We start from the raw sequence: 18,599 nt of genomic DNA, 5'->3' as shown, positions 1-18,599 counted from the left end.
TCTTTTTAGTTTGATATCATCCCATTTGTCTGTTTTTGTTTTTGTTGCCTGTGGTTTTGAAGTCTTAGCTATATAAAATCTTTGCCAAATCAATGCCCTGAAGCATTCCCCCTATGTTTTCTTCTAATAGCTTTATAGTTTCAGGTCTTATGTTTAAGTCTTTAGTCTATTTTGAGTTTATTTTTGTATATGGAGATACAGAGTCTAGTTTCATTCTTCTACATACAGATATCAAGTTCTCCCAGCACCATTTATTGAAGAGCACCATTTGTTGAAGAATGCATGGATTTTATTATAAATAGTGCTGGTATAAACATTCATGTACAAGTCTTTGTAAGCATATGTTTTCACTGCTTTTGGATATAAACCTAGGAGTAGAATTGCTGGGTCATATTATAACTCTATGTTTAATTTTTGAGGAAATGCCAGACTGTTTTCTAAAGTGGCTGGCTCATTTTACATTTCCACTAGCAGTATATGAGAGTTCCAGTTTGTCCACATCCTCACCAACACATTTTATTATCTGTATTTTAAATTATAGCCATCCTAGTAGGTATGTTGTGGTATGTCATTATGCATTTATCTAATGGCTAATAATGTTGATCAATTCAATTTTTAGGCCATATGTTTTAATGAACAATTACAGTGATGAGACATGGCATTCTGTTTTAATATTTTAATTTTTAATGATTTTGAATAAAGTAGTAAGCATATATGCTGTTATATGTCATATTTAGCAAATGCACTTCATTTACAGCTCATCTTAAAAAATTCTAACGACTACATAAAAGTGAAATCTAAGTGAAAACTTCAGAGATAGTTTCATAGGACAAATTTTCTATAGGATACTAAAACATACTTAGCTATTATCAAGTATAGGGTAAAGGGACAGACTTTGCATCTGTTACTTGATATTTGTGTTCAAACAATTTGGATTCTATTGGGGAATATCTAAACTCTTCCAATTCTTTTAACATGAATAAAATAGCATCCACATCTGGAACCCAGACCACATGTGATGGCTCCACAGGATTTGGTCAGACTTTGTTTTGAAACAGGGAGGCAGAAAACATAATGTGTTCTTAGCAAAAGAATCTACAGTCAACAATAAAATTGAAAGAATGAGGTTGCATAGAAGAAAAAGATATTCCTGAAGAAACTGAAGAAACAAATAAAAACTTATGGCACAGGAATAAATTCAGCATAAAATAAATGCAAATAAAAGTTTTTAAAAAGTTAAAAGAATTCACAGATTTTATTTTGGAGTGGTATGCAATACCATTAAAAGAAATTAGAAATCATAGTTTAAGCAGAGGCTTAAATAAAACACATTTTTCTTAATACAGGCTTTTTTTTTTATGAGAAGGCCCAATCTGCATTGGGAATTAAAACAAAACAAAACAAACAAAAAAACCAAGATATAATATTTGCATAGCCCATTTTAAATTGTGGTCCAAATGTTGTATTTAAGATTGATAAAATATAAACGAATCCTGCAAATAAAATATAAAAAGGACAAATCTATGTGTCATTTCTGGTATTTTCCTTGCCAGCCAGCCCTAGAATCATAGAATGGTGGGGGGTGGGGAGTGGTAGGGGGAACAACCCTGCTCTTGTCCACCTAGTTTAGGAAGTACATTGGATGGGATTACATAAAAGTAATGTGATCCTGATTGAAAAACAGAAGGATGGCATCAATAAGCCACATTAGTCAGTTCGTTATCTGAGTGTTGTGCCAGTAAATTTGGGGAAAAAGTACTGAGAAATGGGACAACACAAGCAGACATAAAAAAAATTAAGGCTGAAAGTGCAATCTCTTTTTTTAAATTAAAAAAATCCAAGGCCTTTAACCTGAAAAATAAGTAGTCTATGACTGAATGATTATCTGTCTCTAGGCCTTTATATAAAGATCTATTCTCTTCCTCTTCAAGGGATTAATCATTACAAAATGGGCTAATGATTTTTAGATGTTTTGCTTAGGCATAAATAAAAATATATTAACAAATAGGTTCTTTATCCACATGAAGTGCCTTCAAAATAAATTAGTAAGTTGGATTTGTTTATATTGATTCAGATAACATTTATCTGCAAACAAGTGGCAAGATAATAACCTCCTAAGGAGTTTTCTGACTCTGGGATTCCATAAAAGCTTTTGTAAAACATTAGAGACAACCTGAAAATTTTACTTAATGGCATTGCCTAACCTAAGTGGTCTTATGATTTCTTAAGTGTAAAGAAATATGACAGCAGCTAAAACTTTTTAGTTTTCATAAATGGTTTTTTATATTGTCTGTATAAATGGTTATTGGAACTATATATTCCATACTAAATGATAATCACAAAATGATCTTTATATTAAATATTTTTAGGGTTTGAATGTACTTTCCAGACATAAAAAATTGAAGGAACTTTCTGTATCTGAATGTTATAGAATCACTGATGATGGAATTCAGGTAAGATCATTAAGATCATCTGTTAAAGAATTAAGATTGAAATTTTTCAAAAAACTGATTAATTCACTATTTCTTATTTCCATAGGTTTTTGGGGAATGGGTGGTGTTTGGTTACATAAGTATGTTTTTTAGTGGTAATTTGTAAGATTTTGGTGCACCCATCACCTAAGCAGTATACACTGTACTCAATTTGTAGTCTTTTATTCCTCACTCACTTCCCACCTTTTCCCCCAAGTCCCCAAAATCCGTTGCATCATTCATATACCTTTGCATTCTCATAGCTTAACTCCCAATTATGCGTGAGAACATACAATGTTTGGTTTTCCATTCCTGAGTTACTTCACTTAGAATAATGGTCTCCAATTCCATCCAGGTTACTGCAAATGTCATTATTTCATTTTTATGGCTGAATAGTATTCCATACCACAATTTCTTTATCCACTCATTGATTGATGGACATTTGGGTTGGTTCCCCGATTTTGCAATTGCGAATTGTGCTTTCACAAGCATGCCTGTGCAAGTATCTTTTTCGTACAATGACTTCTTTTCCTCTGGGTAGATACCCAGCAGTGGGACTGCTGGATCAAATGGTAGTTCTACTTTTAGCTCTTTAAGGAGTGTCCACACCGTTTTTCATAGTGGCTGTACTAGTTTACATTCCCACCAGTAGTGCAGAAGTGTTCCCTTTTCGCTGCATCCCTGCCAACATCTATTATTTTTTGACTTTTTGATTATGGCCAGTCTTGCAGGAGTAATATGGTTTTGCATTGTGGTTTTGGTTTACATTTCCCTGATCATTTGTGATGCTGAGCATTTTTTTTCATATGTTTGTTAGATATTTGTATAGCTTCTTTTGAGAATTGTCTGTTCATGTCCTTAGCCCACTTTTTGATGGGACTGTTTGTTTTTTTCTTGCTAATTTGTTTGAGTTCGTTGTAGATTTTGGATCTCAGTCCTTTGTCAGATGTGTAGATTGTGAAGATTTTCTCCCACTCTGTGCATTGTCTGTTTACTCTGCTGATTGTTTCTTTTGCTGTGCAGAAACTTTTTAGTTTAACTAAGTACAGCTTGAATAAATTTTGTGGGTCACAGTAGAAAAAACAGAAATGGATTGGAAATGTAACAACACATATGTGATCTTAGTTGAACCAAGTTCACCTCCAGGCTCTTAGGTCTCCACAGCCAAAGTGATTGAGATTTATTTTCCCATTTTTCCCTGTCTACTCTCTCCCTTCCTCATGTCAGATTCAAAATAAACAGGGATATTTTACATGGAGAGAGATGAACTGCAGTGTGGTAAAAGTCTTCTCATATAAACAAAGTATTCTGTGTATAGAAATGTTACATGATCTAATCATGAAAGTTGGGGGAGTTTGAAAAATTATGTCAGATACTCAACAATTAGGAACTTAAGTTACTCAAACATACTTCCTAACATCTTTTATGGGAATGGAAAGCATGAGATAAGTAATTGGCTAGGATAAATGATTATGTGCTAATTGATTCTTCAAGAGCTTGTGAGAAAAGTAAAATTCCTAGACCTAATCTTAAGTGATGTGTAGGAAGTCATAAAGTACATATTGTGAGCAAGCCACAGTGTAATTTTTTCATCACTTTAAGCATATCAATATGCTGTTAGAAAAAACCCCAAAGTCATGTGTCATACACGTATTGAACAAGAAGGGAAGCAGTAACCTAGGAATGCAAGTGCTGAAACACATTGGAAGTTCTAGATAAATGTGCTTTGAGAGTTTAAAACCCCAACCACTCATAAAAACCTGAAGCTAAAGTAGGAATAGAAAGAGAGAGAGAAAGAAAAAGAGAGAGAGAGAAAGAAGAAGAAGGAGAAGGAAGAGGAGGAGAGGAGGAGGAAGAAGAAAAGGAGGAGGAGGAAGAGAGGAAGGAAAGGGAAGAAAGGAAGGGAGGGAGAGAGGGAGGGAAGGAAGAGGAAGAGGAAGAAGAAGAAAAGAAGAAGGAGGAAGAGAGGAAGGAAAGGGAAGAAAGGAAGGGAGGGAGAGAGGGAGGGAAGGAAGGAAGGAAGGAGGGAGGGAGGGAGGGAGGGAGAGGGAGGGAGGGAGACAAGAAAGAGAGAAAGAAAAACCTATAAAAGGGTTTATCCCACAAGTAGGAAGATAATGCAATAATAGCTGAGAAGTCCACAGAGCAGGGCAAACCTGAAATTATCTCTGTCAATTTGAAGTAGACTTTCCAAGAAGTTTTAACATGACTAATAGGAGAGTGTTAAAATACCATCCTAACTAGTGGGCTGTAGAGGATTCCAGGTCAAAAGATGCTCTAGACCTCTAGCATTGAATTCTAAATTTCTGGAGCTGAAAGAATCTTAGAAACATCTAAAGCAACTCCCTAATGTTAAGGCAGTAAGAATAAAAAATTACCTCAAAGGCCAAGAGGGCTTAAATGACTGGCCCAAAGTCTTATACCTTCTCAGCAAACTAATTCAGTAACAGTTTTATGGAAATGAAAGGTAGAAATGGAGAACTGCTGTTCTGAATGGTTGTTTGATGGCTTAGTGAGAAAAAATGTTTTCAAATTATTTTTGCTGTTTCTCACTGGGTCCGCTGTTTCTCACTGGGAACAATGTAATCATACTTAAGGGAATCTGCTTTAAGGAGCATTAGTGTCACATAATGTCAATTTCCCCCAATTTTAGACCGGGGATACTAATGTTCTAAGAAGTCCCTAAGAAATCTGCCTGGTAGTATATTTAATAGTGTAGAGTTAAATAAACGAACACAAAACAAATATCCCAGAGAGGACTAGAAACTTCCATATTGGAAGGATTGTAACTCTTTAATAACAAAAAGGGTTACAAATCATTTAGATGTATGTAACCTACTAAGAGAAAAAGTTGAAAGATTCCTCTAAAGTTAAGCCATGATTTACCTGCTGCAATTAACATAAGGGTTAAACATGCATTTATATAAAGCTTTATCTATGAATATGATATAGTCAGGCTTTCAAAAGATCTTTGACAAGGTGATAGACTAGACAAAACAGTTTAAAATATTAACATTTTTAATACTGGGTTATATTTCTCATATGGTGGTCAATTATATTTGACCAATAACTAGAAATCATTTAGAAGTATTGAAACCTACCATGGTGATGACATAGCCTCCTAATATGCATCATTGATTAATTTTTAGATGCTCCTCTCATCCTTGGGATGAAGGAGTATTAGGCAAAGTTTGATGTTAAGTATCAGGAGACCAGTGTTTTCTGTCATTCTTTTTTGATTCTATGGGGTCCAGACATTTTTCTTTTCACTCTTTGGAGCCTAAAAATTGTACTATTTTTAGGTGCTCTGAGATTGTAGAAGAAAGCATTTACCCATTTGCTAACTATATGGCCATACAGCTGAGTTCTGGCATATGTTTAAAACAATTTAATCTTTTACAAACTGACATGTATTTATTTTCAGTAATCTAAAAGATTAGTCATTCTACTCAAATTCATGAAAAATAAATTTTTCTTTTTTTTTTTCTAAAAAAACAAAACAAAACAGGATACATGTGCAGAACATGCAGGTTTGTTCCATAGGTATGCGTGTGTCATGGTGGTTTGCTGCACCTATTGACCTGTACTCTGAGTTCCCTCCCCTCACCCTCAACCCTGAAATTTTTCTTTTTCATCATTTCTCATCCTTCTTTTTCTCCTCCCTGCTTTTGGTAAGTCTGTGTCTGTGTCGTGGCTTTTAACCAGTTTTACCTCTTCCAAGGTTCATACTTCTGGGCATGTGGTAATCTTTCCCCTTGCCTCCTCCAGCCCAATTATTAAGTCCCAAAAGGGAACAGACAAAGCCGGGGGAGGAGAAACTGACTTACAAACTAATTTCACAATTCCTTACCTAGATTTAAAAAGAGAGGGAAAGAGAATAAAATAAAGTGAGTAAATTGAGATGTTTAGATTATCTGCACTTTATCAAGAATGCTCTCTCGTTACTTAGAAAAGGTAACTATAGGAGAGATTCTGTTTTTTGCACAAGACATTGAAAACTTACACACAACATAATTCGCTTAATGAGAAAAATGAATAAATTTTTTACCCTGGTTAGGTTTTGCAAGAGTTGTGAACATAATAAGAATAAAAAATTACCTCATTTTAGTGTTTAGTGGAAACCACAGCACATGCAGAGTCAGTGTCTGGAGACTCAGATGTATTGACTTTTAGGATCTGGCTTTAATTACTTTCTCCAACGTTAGTTCTTTTCTGAGAACAACAGACATTCAATGATTATGTTACACTAAAATTATTTGGTGCTCTTGAAAGGCATTTTAGAGAAGCTGTTTGATGCAGCTGTAACTGAGCATTTCTTAAGAAATCGTTTTCTTGAGGATTTTATGAGGTCAGTTAAATAACAGACGGCCAAGTATGGCAAAGAAATTGGCTTAAACGCAGTGTTACAGTTCAGACATATTAGAAGTTCCATCTTAATCAGTTGTTTTGATAGAACCAATGGAATAAATCCAATTATTTACTCTGGTTGCTTTTTTTTGAGACAGAGTTTCGCTCTTGTTGCCCAAGCTGGAGTGCAATGGCACGATCTCGACTCACTGCAACCTCCGCCTCCTGGGTTCAAGCGATTCTCCTGCCTCAGCCTCCCGAGTAGCTGGGATTACAGGCATGCACCACCATGCCTGGCTAATTTTTGTATTTTTAGTAGAAATGGGATTTCACCATGTTGGCCAGACTGGTCTCGAACTCCTGACCTCAGCTGATCCACCTGCCTCGGCCTCCCAAACTGCTGGAATTATGGGTGTGAGGCGCTGCGCCTGGCCTCTGGTTGCTTTTTATACTCTTAATCTAGTTTGCATTTCTCATTCCTCTTTCCTAGAATGAAGCATAATATAAATACATTTATATAACATCCATACACACGAATGTGTATTTTTTTATGCAGATTATCTCTAAATGAAAATCTTGCAGCTAGACAAAAATTTCTAATTATTTCAGTGTTAGTAGGTTGAGGTAGTTGATTAAGAAATGTCATTAGCGGCCAGGTGCTAATGTCATTAGCAGGAGAAGATAAGGTTTCATTAGGATGCACCAGAAGGACTGGCAGGTGTGTATGCAGTGAAAGTGTGCATATATGTGTGTTTACATGCAAATATATGTAAAGGTACATCTATGTCTAGTATATGTAGGTAAATTAAATATATGTATACACCTTGGTATATATTAGATCATATACATATGTCAATGTGTATATGTATTTATTACACCCAAATTGTGTATAGAGAGATGCTATGTGATTATACATTTCTAGGTTAAAACCAATAGCTGATGGTCAGTATTCAAAGCAGATAATAAAAATTGGTTTGTTGGTCGGGTGCAGTGGTTCACACCTGTAATCTCAGCACTTTGGGAGGCCGAGGTGGGTGGGTTACCTGAGGCCGGGAGTTCGAGACCAGCCTGCCCAACATGGTAAAACCCTGTCTCTACTAAAAATACAAAAAAATTAGCCAGGCATAGTGGCGCACACCTCTAGTCCCAGCTGCTCCGGAGGCTGAGACAGGAGAATCACTTGAACCCGGGAGGCGGAGGTTGCAGTGAGCCGAGATCGCACCACTGCACTCCAGCCTGGGTGACAGAGAGAGACTCCATCTCAAAAAAAAGAAAAAAAAGAAAAAAAAGAAAAAAAGATTGGGTGTTAAAGAATTACCTTTTTGTCTACATTATATTTTAAAAATTAATCATCCATTTAAATGACAAAGCTCTTTTTCCTGTGGAAGTGTGTGGATTAGCTCTCTGATAGCAAAAGTAATAATATAATTTAGGGAATGTGGGACTAGCTGTCAAGAGTCCTAATTTTTATTCCAATTCTGCCTCTTACATGGCCACATTTTCTTAAGCAATTCACTTAGCCCACAACAATTCATTCCCCTATAGTGACTACAATTGTGAAGCAGACAGGAGCTTGCACCCTAGAGCAGGGGTAGGCTTTTTTTTTTCTGTAAAGTTTTGAAGGGTCAGGTAGTTTCTGTTTTAGGCTTTGCAGGCCCTACAGTCTCTGTCGCAACTTCCCAACTTTGCCATTGAGCATAGAAACAGCCATAGACAATATGTAAATAAATGAGAGTTGCTGTATTCCAATCAAATTTTATTTATGGACACTGAAAATTTGAATTTCTTATCATTTTCACATATCATGAAATATTATTCTTCTTTTGCTATTTTTTCAACCATTCAAAATATATAAATACCATTCTTAGAGTGTAGGCCATACAGAAGAACTACAGGTTAGCTGGGCAGGCGGACAGCCACTGTCAGTGAGCATTGAGCCTGTGGCTGTCATAAGCAAATGCTCTTTGTGCTGTCTACCCTGCAGCCTGGTGGGCTGGCTGTGCTCGCATAGGTGGCCTGTGGCTGTCCCAAAGTTCAGGCACTTTAGTCATGTCCATTAAGCTTAGGAACGATTCTTAAGCTTCCTTAGTACAACACTGGGATATTATTTGCAATTAGCAAATTGGAAAGAGCTTAGATGATTAATTAGGCTACTCCATACCTTCATGTAAGATCATGCTCAAACCATCTCATTTCAGATTTTTTTTTTTGAGACAGAGTCTTGCTCTGTTGCCCAGGCTTGTATGCGGTGGCACGGTCTTAGCTCACTGCAACCTCCTTCTTCCAGGCTCAGACGATTCTCCCACCTCAGTCTTCCGAATAGCTGGGATTACAGGCATGTGCCATCATCCTCAGCTCATTTTTGTATTTTTAGTAGAGATGGTGTTTCACCATGTTGGCCGAGGCTGGTCTTGAACTCCTGACCTCAGGTGATCTGCCCGCCTCAGCCTCCCAAAGTGCCAGTATTATAGGCGTCAGCCACCATGCCCAGCCTCAGATTAATTAATTTTGTGAAAATGTGACCATCTTGCTCAGTGATTGAACACAAAACATTTTGGATTAGACTTTCCATGTAGAGGACATGAATAATCTGTTTGTTTTTTGAAAACAGAAATCATTATAATTTTTTTTAAAATGATGAGGCTAGGTTTAGTGGGTTAGGCAGATATATAAGCAGAAAAATTCAATACTATGTGGTGGTTGTCAGCTAATATCAATTTAGCCCTTACTACATGCCAGGCACTGTTGTATTTTCCATGTATTAATTTTCTACTTTATGAGGTAGGCAATACTTTTAATTCCATTTTACAAACTGAAGGTTCCAAGAGGTTAAAAACTTCTCCCAAGTCACGAAACAAGTAAGTACATGCGCTAGTGTATAAAATGTCTAATTCCAAAAGGATGCTTTTAGTCATAATGCTGTGATAAAGGTATGTAGGAGGCTATGGGAGGATTCAGGCGAGGTACCTAATCCAGCGTGGGAATGCCAGGGAAGTTTATCTGTCAGAAAAATCACTTTAACAAGGAATGTGGAAGTTAGATTGAAGAGCAGAAGGGGAAAAGGAGAGTGAAGGTAGGAATATAAGAGGTTTTTGTTATAGTCCAGGGGTGACAGGATAGCAACCTGAACAAGGGAAGTAACAGGGAGGCTGGGGAGAAGGAAATGGATTAGAGAACATTTAGATAGCAAAATCCATGAAACTGTTGATAGTTCAGATGAGGGATGAGTGTGAAGATGTAGTTAAAGATGATGTCCATGCATCTGACTTGGCTGCCAGGAATGTTGGTGGTGTCCCCACTTTCAAGCCCTATGAACTACCAAGATCTATTCAGTATTTTGGCACTGACTATTGTCAAAATTTCTCTTCTTGTGAGTGTGTGATTTATAGGAAATATATATATTTTGGTCTTTGTCCACAGTCCTGGCACAGAGCTCCTTAAAGGGCTTGTAACTTTCTGAGCAATAGGGGTAATAGGTATCTTTTGTTCTAATATTTGGTCTTTGACCATGGTTCCTGATGCAGAACTCCTAATTCCTTGGAGTTTCCTAGGTGTATCTTCTGTTCTAATGAGGTGACTCTTGGTGAGTTCTTGGTTGGGGGCTGGTCATGAGAAAGGCCAGGCCACGATTAGAATCTTGGAACTTTCTGCTCCGTTCTCCATCCTTTGGGAAGGGGAGAGGGGCTGGAGATTGAGCTAATAATTGATGGTGTCTACATGACGAAGCCCCCATAAAAATCCCTGAACTACAGGGTTTAGAGTACTTCCAGGTTGGCGAACACATCCATATGCCAGGAGAGGAGTGCACTCCAACTCTGTGGGGACAGAAGTTCCTGCACTCAGGACCTCTACACCTAGTCCTATGTACTTTTTCATCTGGCTGTTCATTGGTATTCTTTATTATATAATAAGCTGGTAAACATGTTTCCCTGAATTATTTGAGTTGTCCTAGCAAATTATCAAGCCCAAGGAGGTAGTTATGGGAACCCTAATATATAGCTGGTTCATCAGAAGTCCAAGCGACAACCTGGGACTTGCGATTGGCATCTGAAATCTACTGGGATTGAGCTCTTAACCTATGGGGTCTGTGCTAACTCCAGTTAATGTCAGAATTGAATTAAATTGTAGAATATCCAGTTGGTGTCACAGAATTGGTCAGTGTGTAGAAAAACCCACACATCTGGTATCATAAGTGAAGTGTTCTGGAAGTATTGAGAGTGGTGTGACTATAGAGAAAAAAACAGTTTTTTTAATACGGCATGATTTTGTCTGTGTTTCCTCTAAGCTCTCTTCACCCCTCCACTCTTACGACAGTCTTTTAGGCATTCTCTCTCCCACTGTATCTCTAGGTTTGTGGCAGCCGCAGGCAGGCTAAGGGAGCTCTGTTTGAATTTGTTTTTACTCTACCTACAAGTAATTTGAAGGCTGTATTGTTCTGTTAGTTCTAGTAATGATGAATGTATGGGTCCTGTGCAGTTTTATTTCTTTTCTCTTTATATTTTCTGGTTTGGAGGGGAGGCGAAGATTCAGACTTAGATAATCGTCATTGTTCTCCAAACCCAAACATAGTTCCCTCTTATCTTTTATTAACTATAAAAGATAATTAATAAATGACTCTGAAATTATTATGAAAAAGTATCTAACAGAGACAGTTCGTCTGCTTTTTAAAGCCCTGAAACCAGAATGCAGTGGGTAGTATTTATAATTACACAAAAGAAGGAAGTCTGTGGTAGTGGTTCAGCCTCATCTGCTCTCTTGTCTTTTCTGCCTGGTTTGTGGCTTATATTCTTCACAAGCTCGTTTACTAATATCTTGCAGATGGCACTACTGATGAATTCTAAGGGTGTAACCTAGGTCAGCACCCTGTTGTCTGATGATCACTTAGGTATCTGACTTCGGCTTATGGAGTATAAACAGCAGTAGAGGTACTAGAACCTCCACTTCTCTCATTGTCCTCTTCAGGCCCCGTCTTTTCTGAGACCCTCAATCTTGCTTTAGCTGCTTCACATTGGATTTTTAAATTTTTATTATTTTATTTTTTTTATTAAGATGGAGTCTCGCTGTGTCGCCCAGGCTGGAGTGCAGTGGCGCGATCTTGGCTCATTGCAACCTCCGCCGCCTGGGTTCAAGTGATTCTCCTGTCTCAACCTCTGGAGTAGCTGGGATTACAGGTGCCCATGACCATGTCTGACTAATTTTTTGTATTTTTAGTAGAGACGGGTTTCACCACGTTGGCCAGGCTGGTCTCAGTGATCCACCCACCTTGGCCTCCTGAAGTGCTAGGATTACAGACATAAGCCACCGTACCCAGCCTTTCTTTGAAAGCTGTGGCAGGTTTTTTTGTGTTTTTTGTTTTTTGTTTTTGAGATGGAGTTTTGCTCTTTTTGCCTAGTCTGGAGTGGTGTGATGTTGGCTCACTGCAACCTCTGCCTCCTGGGTTCAAGTGATTCTGCTGCTTCAGCTTCCCAAGTAACTGGGATTACAGGCATGTGCCACCATGCCCAGGTAATTTTGTATTTTTAGTAGCGATGGGGTTTCAGCATGTTGGTCAGGCTGGTCTTGAACTCCTGACCTCAGGTGATCCGCCCGTCTCAGCCTCCCAAAGTGCTGGGATTACAGGCGTGAGCCACCATGCCCGGCCTACCACTTGAAATAACATACTCCTTCTCTCCCTTAATCTTCATAACCTTTTATGATACATTCTCTTAGATTATAAACTTTTGATTTTTAAAATTTGCCCTTTGGTAACATTTATCTTGGTTTACAAATAGAAAAGGAGGTAGAGGAGGAGGGATTCGGAATAAGGGACTGGGAAGGGCGGCAGCCATGTGGCACAACCATAAGCTACTTCCTAGTCGGGAGAACAACAGAGCAAGAGTCATTGCTGTTCATTTGACTTTTGGTCTGACCCAGGAATGTTCAGTAAGTTGAGTGGCTCCAGGCATAGTCTAAGTGGAAACTGAGGGTTCAGAGTTCTTGTACTCTGGACTATCTGTGCTACGGAACTGAAACCCCTAGAATTTGTATGGAACATCTACAAGGATACTCAGGTCAGAAAGGCCCAGGAGTACCTACCTCATTCAGCAACAGTCCAGTCAAAATCTTCCTCCCCGACAATGGCTTATGACCAGCCTGTTCTAGACATTCCTCTCTGGAGCGTAAGAAGGGTTGAGTTCATGTGCTCTAACAGCAAGAACTGGATTATTCTCCAGTGACTCTCTTCTGATCTTAAATACTTACTTTGAATCACTAAACCTTCTAACTAGTTATAAATGTTGTTTGTGCAAGATTCTCATCAATCATTCTCATCAGTTGATAGACTCCACCCCCTGGTGCTAAACCAAAGTCGATTTTGGTAGCCTTTGACACATACTGACTTGTAATGCCAAAGATGGATTAGATGTGTTGGCTCCATGTAGCAACAATTTTTTTTAAAGAACTCAACATTGATTTCTATTTGTTTTCCAAGATTAAGTCATTCAGTAATTATCAAAGCATGAGATTTCAATAACTCCACCTCTTCTCTAGGGTTACAAGTTGTGTTTATGGTTTGCAACAGAAGCAAGGGAGGACTCCTTTCCAAAATGACTTTAATCATTGGCCTTTGTTGCAGCAGAAGCTCTGAAATCTCTTGTATGGGGAGGTGGAACGTCCAGACATTTGGATCTTTTGTCTCTTGACCATATTGCTTGGCAAAGTCTCTCTTCTCATCCAATACTCTAGGTTATGATTAGGAAATAATTGACGAAACTGTCTATGATAGAGATTCCAGAGGGTCTCTGGTTTAGAAGTGTTTTACAGGGTATTGGGAGAGGAAACTAAGGAATTCCTCTGGGAGAATGAAGGGTAGTGGGGATATCTGGTAGCTTGTGGAGAAAGCAACCCCCTACAAAACCTAGAATAATTAAGAGTTTTACCATGGAAATCTGTGCTGCTTGGCTATCCATGCCAAGGATAGTTTCCTAAACTTTATAATAGAACAACATACCCCTGGAGACCCAAGACACCTGGAATCAACTGGGAGTCACAGATAAACTCTTGCCAAGATACCCAGGCATTATTCTTTGTTCAAAGCCTGTGAGCAAAAGAAATAAACAGTATTCTCTGTGGCTCCTGACACTAGTGTGTTTCTAATTGTGGGGGCAGTTCAAAAGAATTAGAAATTTGCTAGACTTCAAAGGATGTGGGATTTGACAGTTTGTCAGTTTCCCATTGTCTGTAAGGTTCCAAGGGATACTGGAGTCATGGGTACTATGTTTTCTTGGCCGAAAAACAGCTGAAGCTGAGAACACCCCACACCAGTCCTGGCTTCTTGCCCACTTCCATTGGGGAAGAACCACTCTCAGACAAATGAAGCATTGCTGAACTTGCTAAATGAATGTGCACATCTGTTCTTTTCATGTTGCACATCCACAGAACAGAACTAAAAGAGAATGTGTTAAAAGGAAGATAATCCATAGGAGCCCTGTCCCACTCTTTAAGCTGCCCCTGGAACATTAGTTTATTCTTTGTAAGATGAAACTTGCCAAAAGTTAAAAAAAAAACAAAAAACTGTCAGATTGTCTGAAGGCAAAAATAAAAAAACAGGGAAAATAAACATCAGAATGTTTGCTTCTTTTGTTTTTTAAACCTATGTTTAGGTTTTTGATGTTTTTGATCCCTCTTCTATGTGACACAACTAGGCTTTGCTCACTGTGCCTTGCCTGACATAAACCAAGGGCCTGTGGCATGTCTCACAGGAGCTATGATTTCTCCATGTTATAATTTGTAATAACCCTCCCTATCAATTCCAGTTAAATTTTGTTCATTATATTTCCTCATCCTAAAGCCCTTATCACATACATCACAGATAGGATCGTTCCAGGATCTCTCTGGTTCACAGACAAAAGCCAGGGTCCATGTCTTCCAAGTGCTTTTGGAATAACATTTTCTTTTAATCTTCTAATAGGCCTATGAGATAGGTAGACAGTTATTTTCTTTCTCCTCTTATATATGAAGAAACTTGAGGTTACATGACTTGTTCCTGGTCACATAGATACAATTTCAGATTCCAGGCTCTCTTTTTTTCCACTAGACTGGTAGCCTCCCTTGATTAGATCACCTCTTATTCTATTATGTCTGCAAATGGGAGGTGAAAGCAGTACTGATAATAGTTCATGAACTCATTATTTCTTAGAGATCCTTAAATGGAAGAGGTCATAGGATGGTGTGACTGTCCTTACAGTAAACATTATGAGTTGTCATTTTCTTGGGAAAGACTAAGAACAAAAAGTGAGGTGGCTGGCTATGCAAATAGACACCCATCAACTCTTTCAGGCTGATTACTTTAGCTTAAGGAATTCCCCTGCCTTTCTTGCCCCACAGAGGACCCTGGACTAGTGCCAGGTAATTGGGCCACTAGGCACCCCTTTTTGAAATAAACTTAGAGAAATGGAAAAAGTGTGGGTTATGCCACAGGCAACAAGAAAAATATCTGATTGCCGTTTGGGTAATTCAATCCTGGTTCATTTTTATTTTGGAGAGAAAATCTAAAACTGAAGCTGTTCTAAAATTTTTCTCAACAAATTCTAGTTACCAAATACAATTCAAAGATATTTTGTTTTGGTCTTTTCCTGGTCATCTTTCCTTTTGCTTTTCCCAATATACATTCTCTTTCACGGCTTACACTTTCTGTTCTTTAATTTCTTCCAATTTGCCTTCTTTTTATGCATCTGTCACATTTTATATGTTAAAAATAATTCCTTTATTTTTACAAAATGCTCACGATCTGTGCAGCCAGTAAGCCATCAAGATTTACTGGCAACCAAAGGTGTGCTGTTGGGTAGGCGTCTCCAGAGAAAGCATGTACTCCAGCAAATGAACAACACAATTTTTTTGGTGTGACAAGAAAATATTAAAAGTTCTAGAAATGTCAGATTTATTTTTTATCTCATACATTCTATTTTATATGTTTAAATATATAATATATATTTGAATAGTTTTATGCCTATATAATTTACAAAGTACATTAATATACATTTACTGAAAGTGTATGCTCAAAATATTTTTACTATGCCAGGCACAGTGGCTCACACGTGTAATCCCAGCACTTTGGGAGGCTGAGGCGGGCGGATCCCTGAGGTCAGGAGTTCAAAACCAGCCTGCCAACATGGTGAAACCCCGTCTCTACTTAAAAATACAAAAATTAGCTGGGCGTCGTGGCAGACACCTGTAATCCCAGCTAGAGGCTGAGGCACGAGAATCTCTTGAACCCGGGAGGTGGAGGTTGCAATGAGCCGAGATCATGCCACTGTGAAGGGGGCCAGCCCCTCCACACCTGTGGGTATTTCTCGTCAGGTGGGATGAGAGACTGAGAAAAGAAATAAGACACAGGGACAAAGTATAGAGAAAGAACAGTGGGCCCAGGGGACCAGCGCTCAGCATATGGAGGACCTGCACCGGCACCGGTCTCTGAGTTCCCTCATTATATATTGATTACCATTTTCACCATCTCAGCAAGAGGAATGCGGTAGTAGAGCAGGGTGATAGTGGGGAGAAGTTCAGCAAGAAAACGTGAGCAAAGGAATCTGTATCACAATTAAGTTCAAGGGTAGGTACTATACCTGGATGTGCACGTAAGCCAGATTTTTGCTTCTCTCCACCCAAACATCTCAGTGGAGTTAAGAATAACAAAGCAGCATTGCTGCCAACATGTCTCGCCTCCCGCCATAGGGCGGTTTTTCTCCTGTCTCAGAATTGAACAAATATACAATCAGGTTTTATACTGAGACATGCTGTTCCCAGGGGCAGGCAGGAGACAGAGGACTTCTTCTTATCTCAACTGCAAGAGGCCTTCCTCTTTTACTAATCCTCCTCAGCACAGACCCTTCACGGGTGTCGGGCTGGGGGATGGTCAGGTCTTTGCCATCCCATGAGGCCATATTTCAGACTATCACATGAGGAGAAACCTTGGACAATACCCGGCTTTCCAGGGCAGAGGTCCCTGCGGCTTTCCGCAGTGCATTGTGCCCCTGGTTTATTGAGACTGCAGAATGGTGATGACTTTTACCAAGCATACTGCCTGTAAACATTTTGTTAACAAGGCACGTCCTGCACAACCCTAGATCCCTTAAACCTTGATTCCATACAACACATGTTTCTGTGAGCTCAAGGTTGGGGCTAAAGTTACAGATTAATAGCATCTCAGGGCAAAGCAACTGTTCAGGGTACAGGTCAAAATGAAGTTTCTTATGTCTTCCCTTTCTACACAGACACAGTAACAGTCTGATCTCTGTTTCCTACACCGCTGCACTCCAGCCTGGGTGACAGAGTGACACTCTGTCTCAAAAAAAAAAAATTTTTTTTTTTACTATGGTGTTCATGATTTAAAAAGTTTGGCAATCAGAGCCACAGAGAAGCAGTGCATACAAATAATAATACTAGCTACTATCTACTGACTGCTAACTATGTGCAAGGTACTGTTCAACTGCTTTATTCATATTAACTCATTTAATCTCCCCAACAACTCTATGAAGTAGGTGCTACTCCTCATATTAAGCTACTCCTGTGTTATTCCCACGCCACTGATGAGAATATTGAGGGGTAAGAGAGGTTGAGTAACTTATCTAGAGACACAAAACATCTCATGGAAGGATTTGAACTCAAGCCAGCGGGCCCCCAGACTGTTCTCTTAACCAACTCTGTATGCTGCCTCTGGCAGTTACTGAACTGAGTGAGAAGAAGGACTGGGCTTAGTATTCTGAGGGCCATCTGTGGAAGCTCATTCTCCTCACTCCTGCGCTGAGAAGCATTCTTCATTCATTTTGGATACTCTCTCATCTTGAATTAATTCTGTATGCCAGATGTTGGCAAAGATAAATTAGACATGGATTCTACCCTCAAGAAGCTACAGTCAATGCAGAAGATAAGACACATATATGAATAACTATAATACAAGTAGAAAGTAAGAAAGTTGCCTGGGCATAGTGGCTCATGCCTGTAATCCCAACGTTTTGGGAAGCCAAGGAGGAAGGATCACTTGATGCCAGGAGTTCGAGATTAACCTGGGCAACATAGCGAGACCCTGTCTCTATAAAAATTAAAAAATGAGCCAGGCATGGTAGCATGCACATATGTGGAAGGCTGAGGTAGAAGGATCATTCAAGCCCAGGAATTTGAGGCTACAGTGAGCTATGATCATGCTGCTATGCTCCAGCCTGGGCAACAGAGCAGGACTCTGTCAAAAAAGAAAGAAAAGCTTATAAGAATTTGAAAGCACATCTCTTCCACAGAGAAGAATTGGGGAAGACTGTAGAATAAATCACATTTGAGCTGGTTTGAAGCCAAAGTTTATCCCTCAAATCACCATCTAATTTTGTAACAAATTTCATCATGAAAGTGTCTTTGGAAATATTTGTTTTGGTCCTTGGCCTTATCCCCCTTTCCCTTTCAGAGTTCTCTCCATGTTTTAAAACAGTAAGCTCCTCTGAGGCTGGGCCTGCACTAAGCCTTGCTCAGCCTGGTTTCCCTGGCAGGGAGGATGGGAATGCAAGAGTGGCATCTCCAGAAGGGGCAGCTTCAGGCTCTGCAGAATTTAGTTGTGGTGCCAGGCCATGACCAGTCCAACTTGCTCTGATGCCCAGTGGGAACAAGGCCATTGTTGGTGGAGTGTAGCTCTGCATCTCATGGGATATGCGATGTAAATATTTTGGGCCTCAAATATGAGGCCCAAGAAACTGAAGTTTTTGTGTTTAGTTGATATCTTAAAATTGTGGAAGTTGCATTTTAGCCCTTGGGGCAGCC

The 18,599-nt window shown here is 39.0% G+C and overlaps 1 protein-coding gene across 4 annotated transcripts in view; it reads left to right on the top strand.

Annotated features, from left to right (window-relative positions):
- Nucleotides 1-18,599, top strand: part of FBXL13 (F-box and leucine rich repeat protein 13) — a 271,872-nt gene that overhangs the window by 228,902 nt on the left and 24,371 nt on the right. For 3 of the 4 annotated variants that reach the window (XM_003268180.2, XM_030826693.1, XM_003268179.3), the window contains one exon: nt 2,370-2,453. The exons of the other annotated variant lie outside the window; for it this stretch is intronic. In XM_003268180.2, coding sequence (XP_003268228.1) covers nt 2,370-2,453 — 84 coding nt within the window. The remainder of the gene's footprint in view (nt 1-2,369; nt 2,454-18,599) is intronic. 4 annotated transcript variants of the gene reach the window in all.

This window comes from Nomascus leucogenys, chromosome 13, assembly GCF_006542625.1.
Source record: "Nomascus leucogenys isolate Asia chromosome 13, Asia_NLE_v1, whole genome shotgun sequence".
In the NCBI taxonomy this organism is placed as follows: Eukaryota; Metazoa; Chordata; class Mammalia; order Primates; family Hylobatidae; genus Nomascus; species Nomascus leucogenys.
This window is presented reverse-complemented; position numbering and strand designations above follow the sequence as displayed.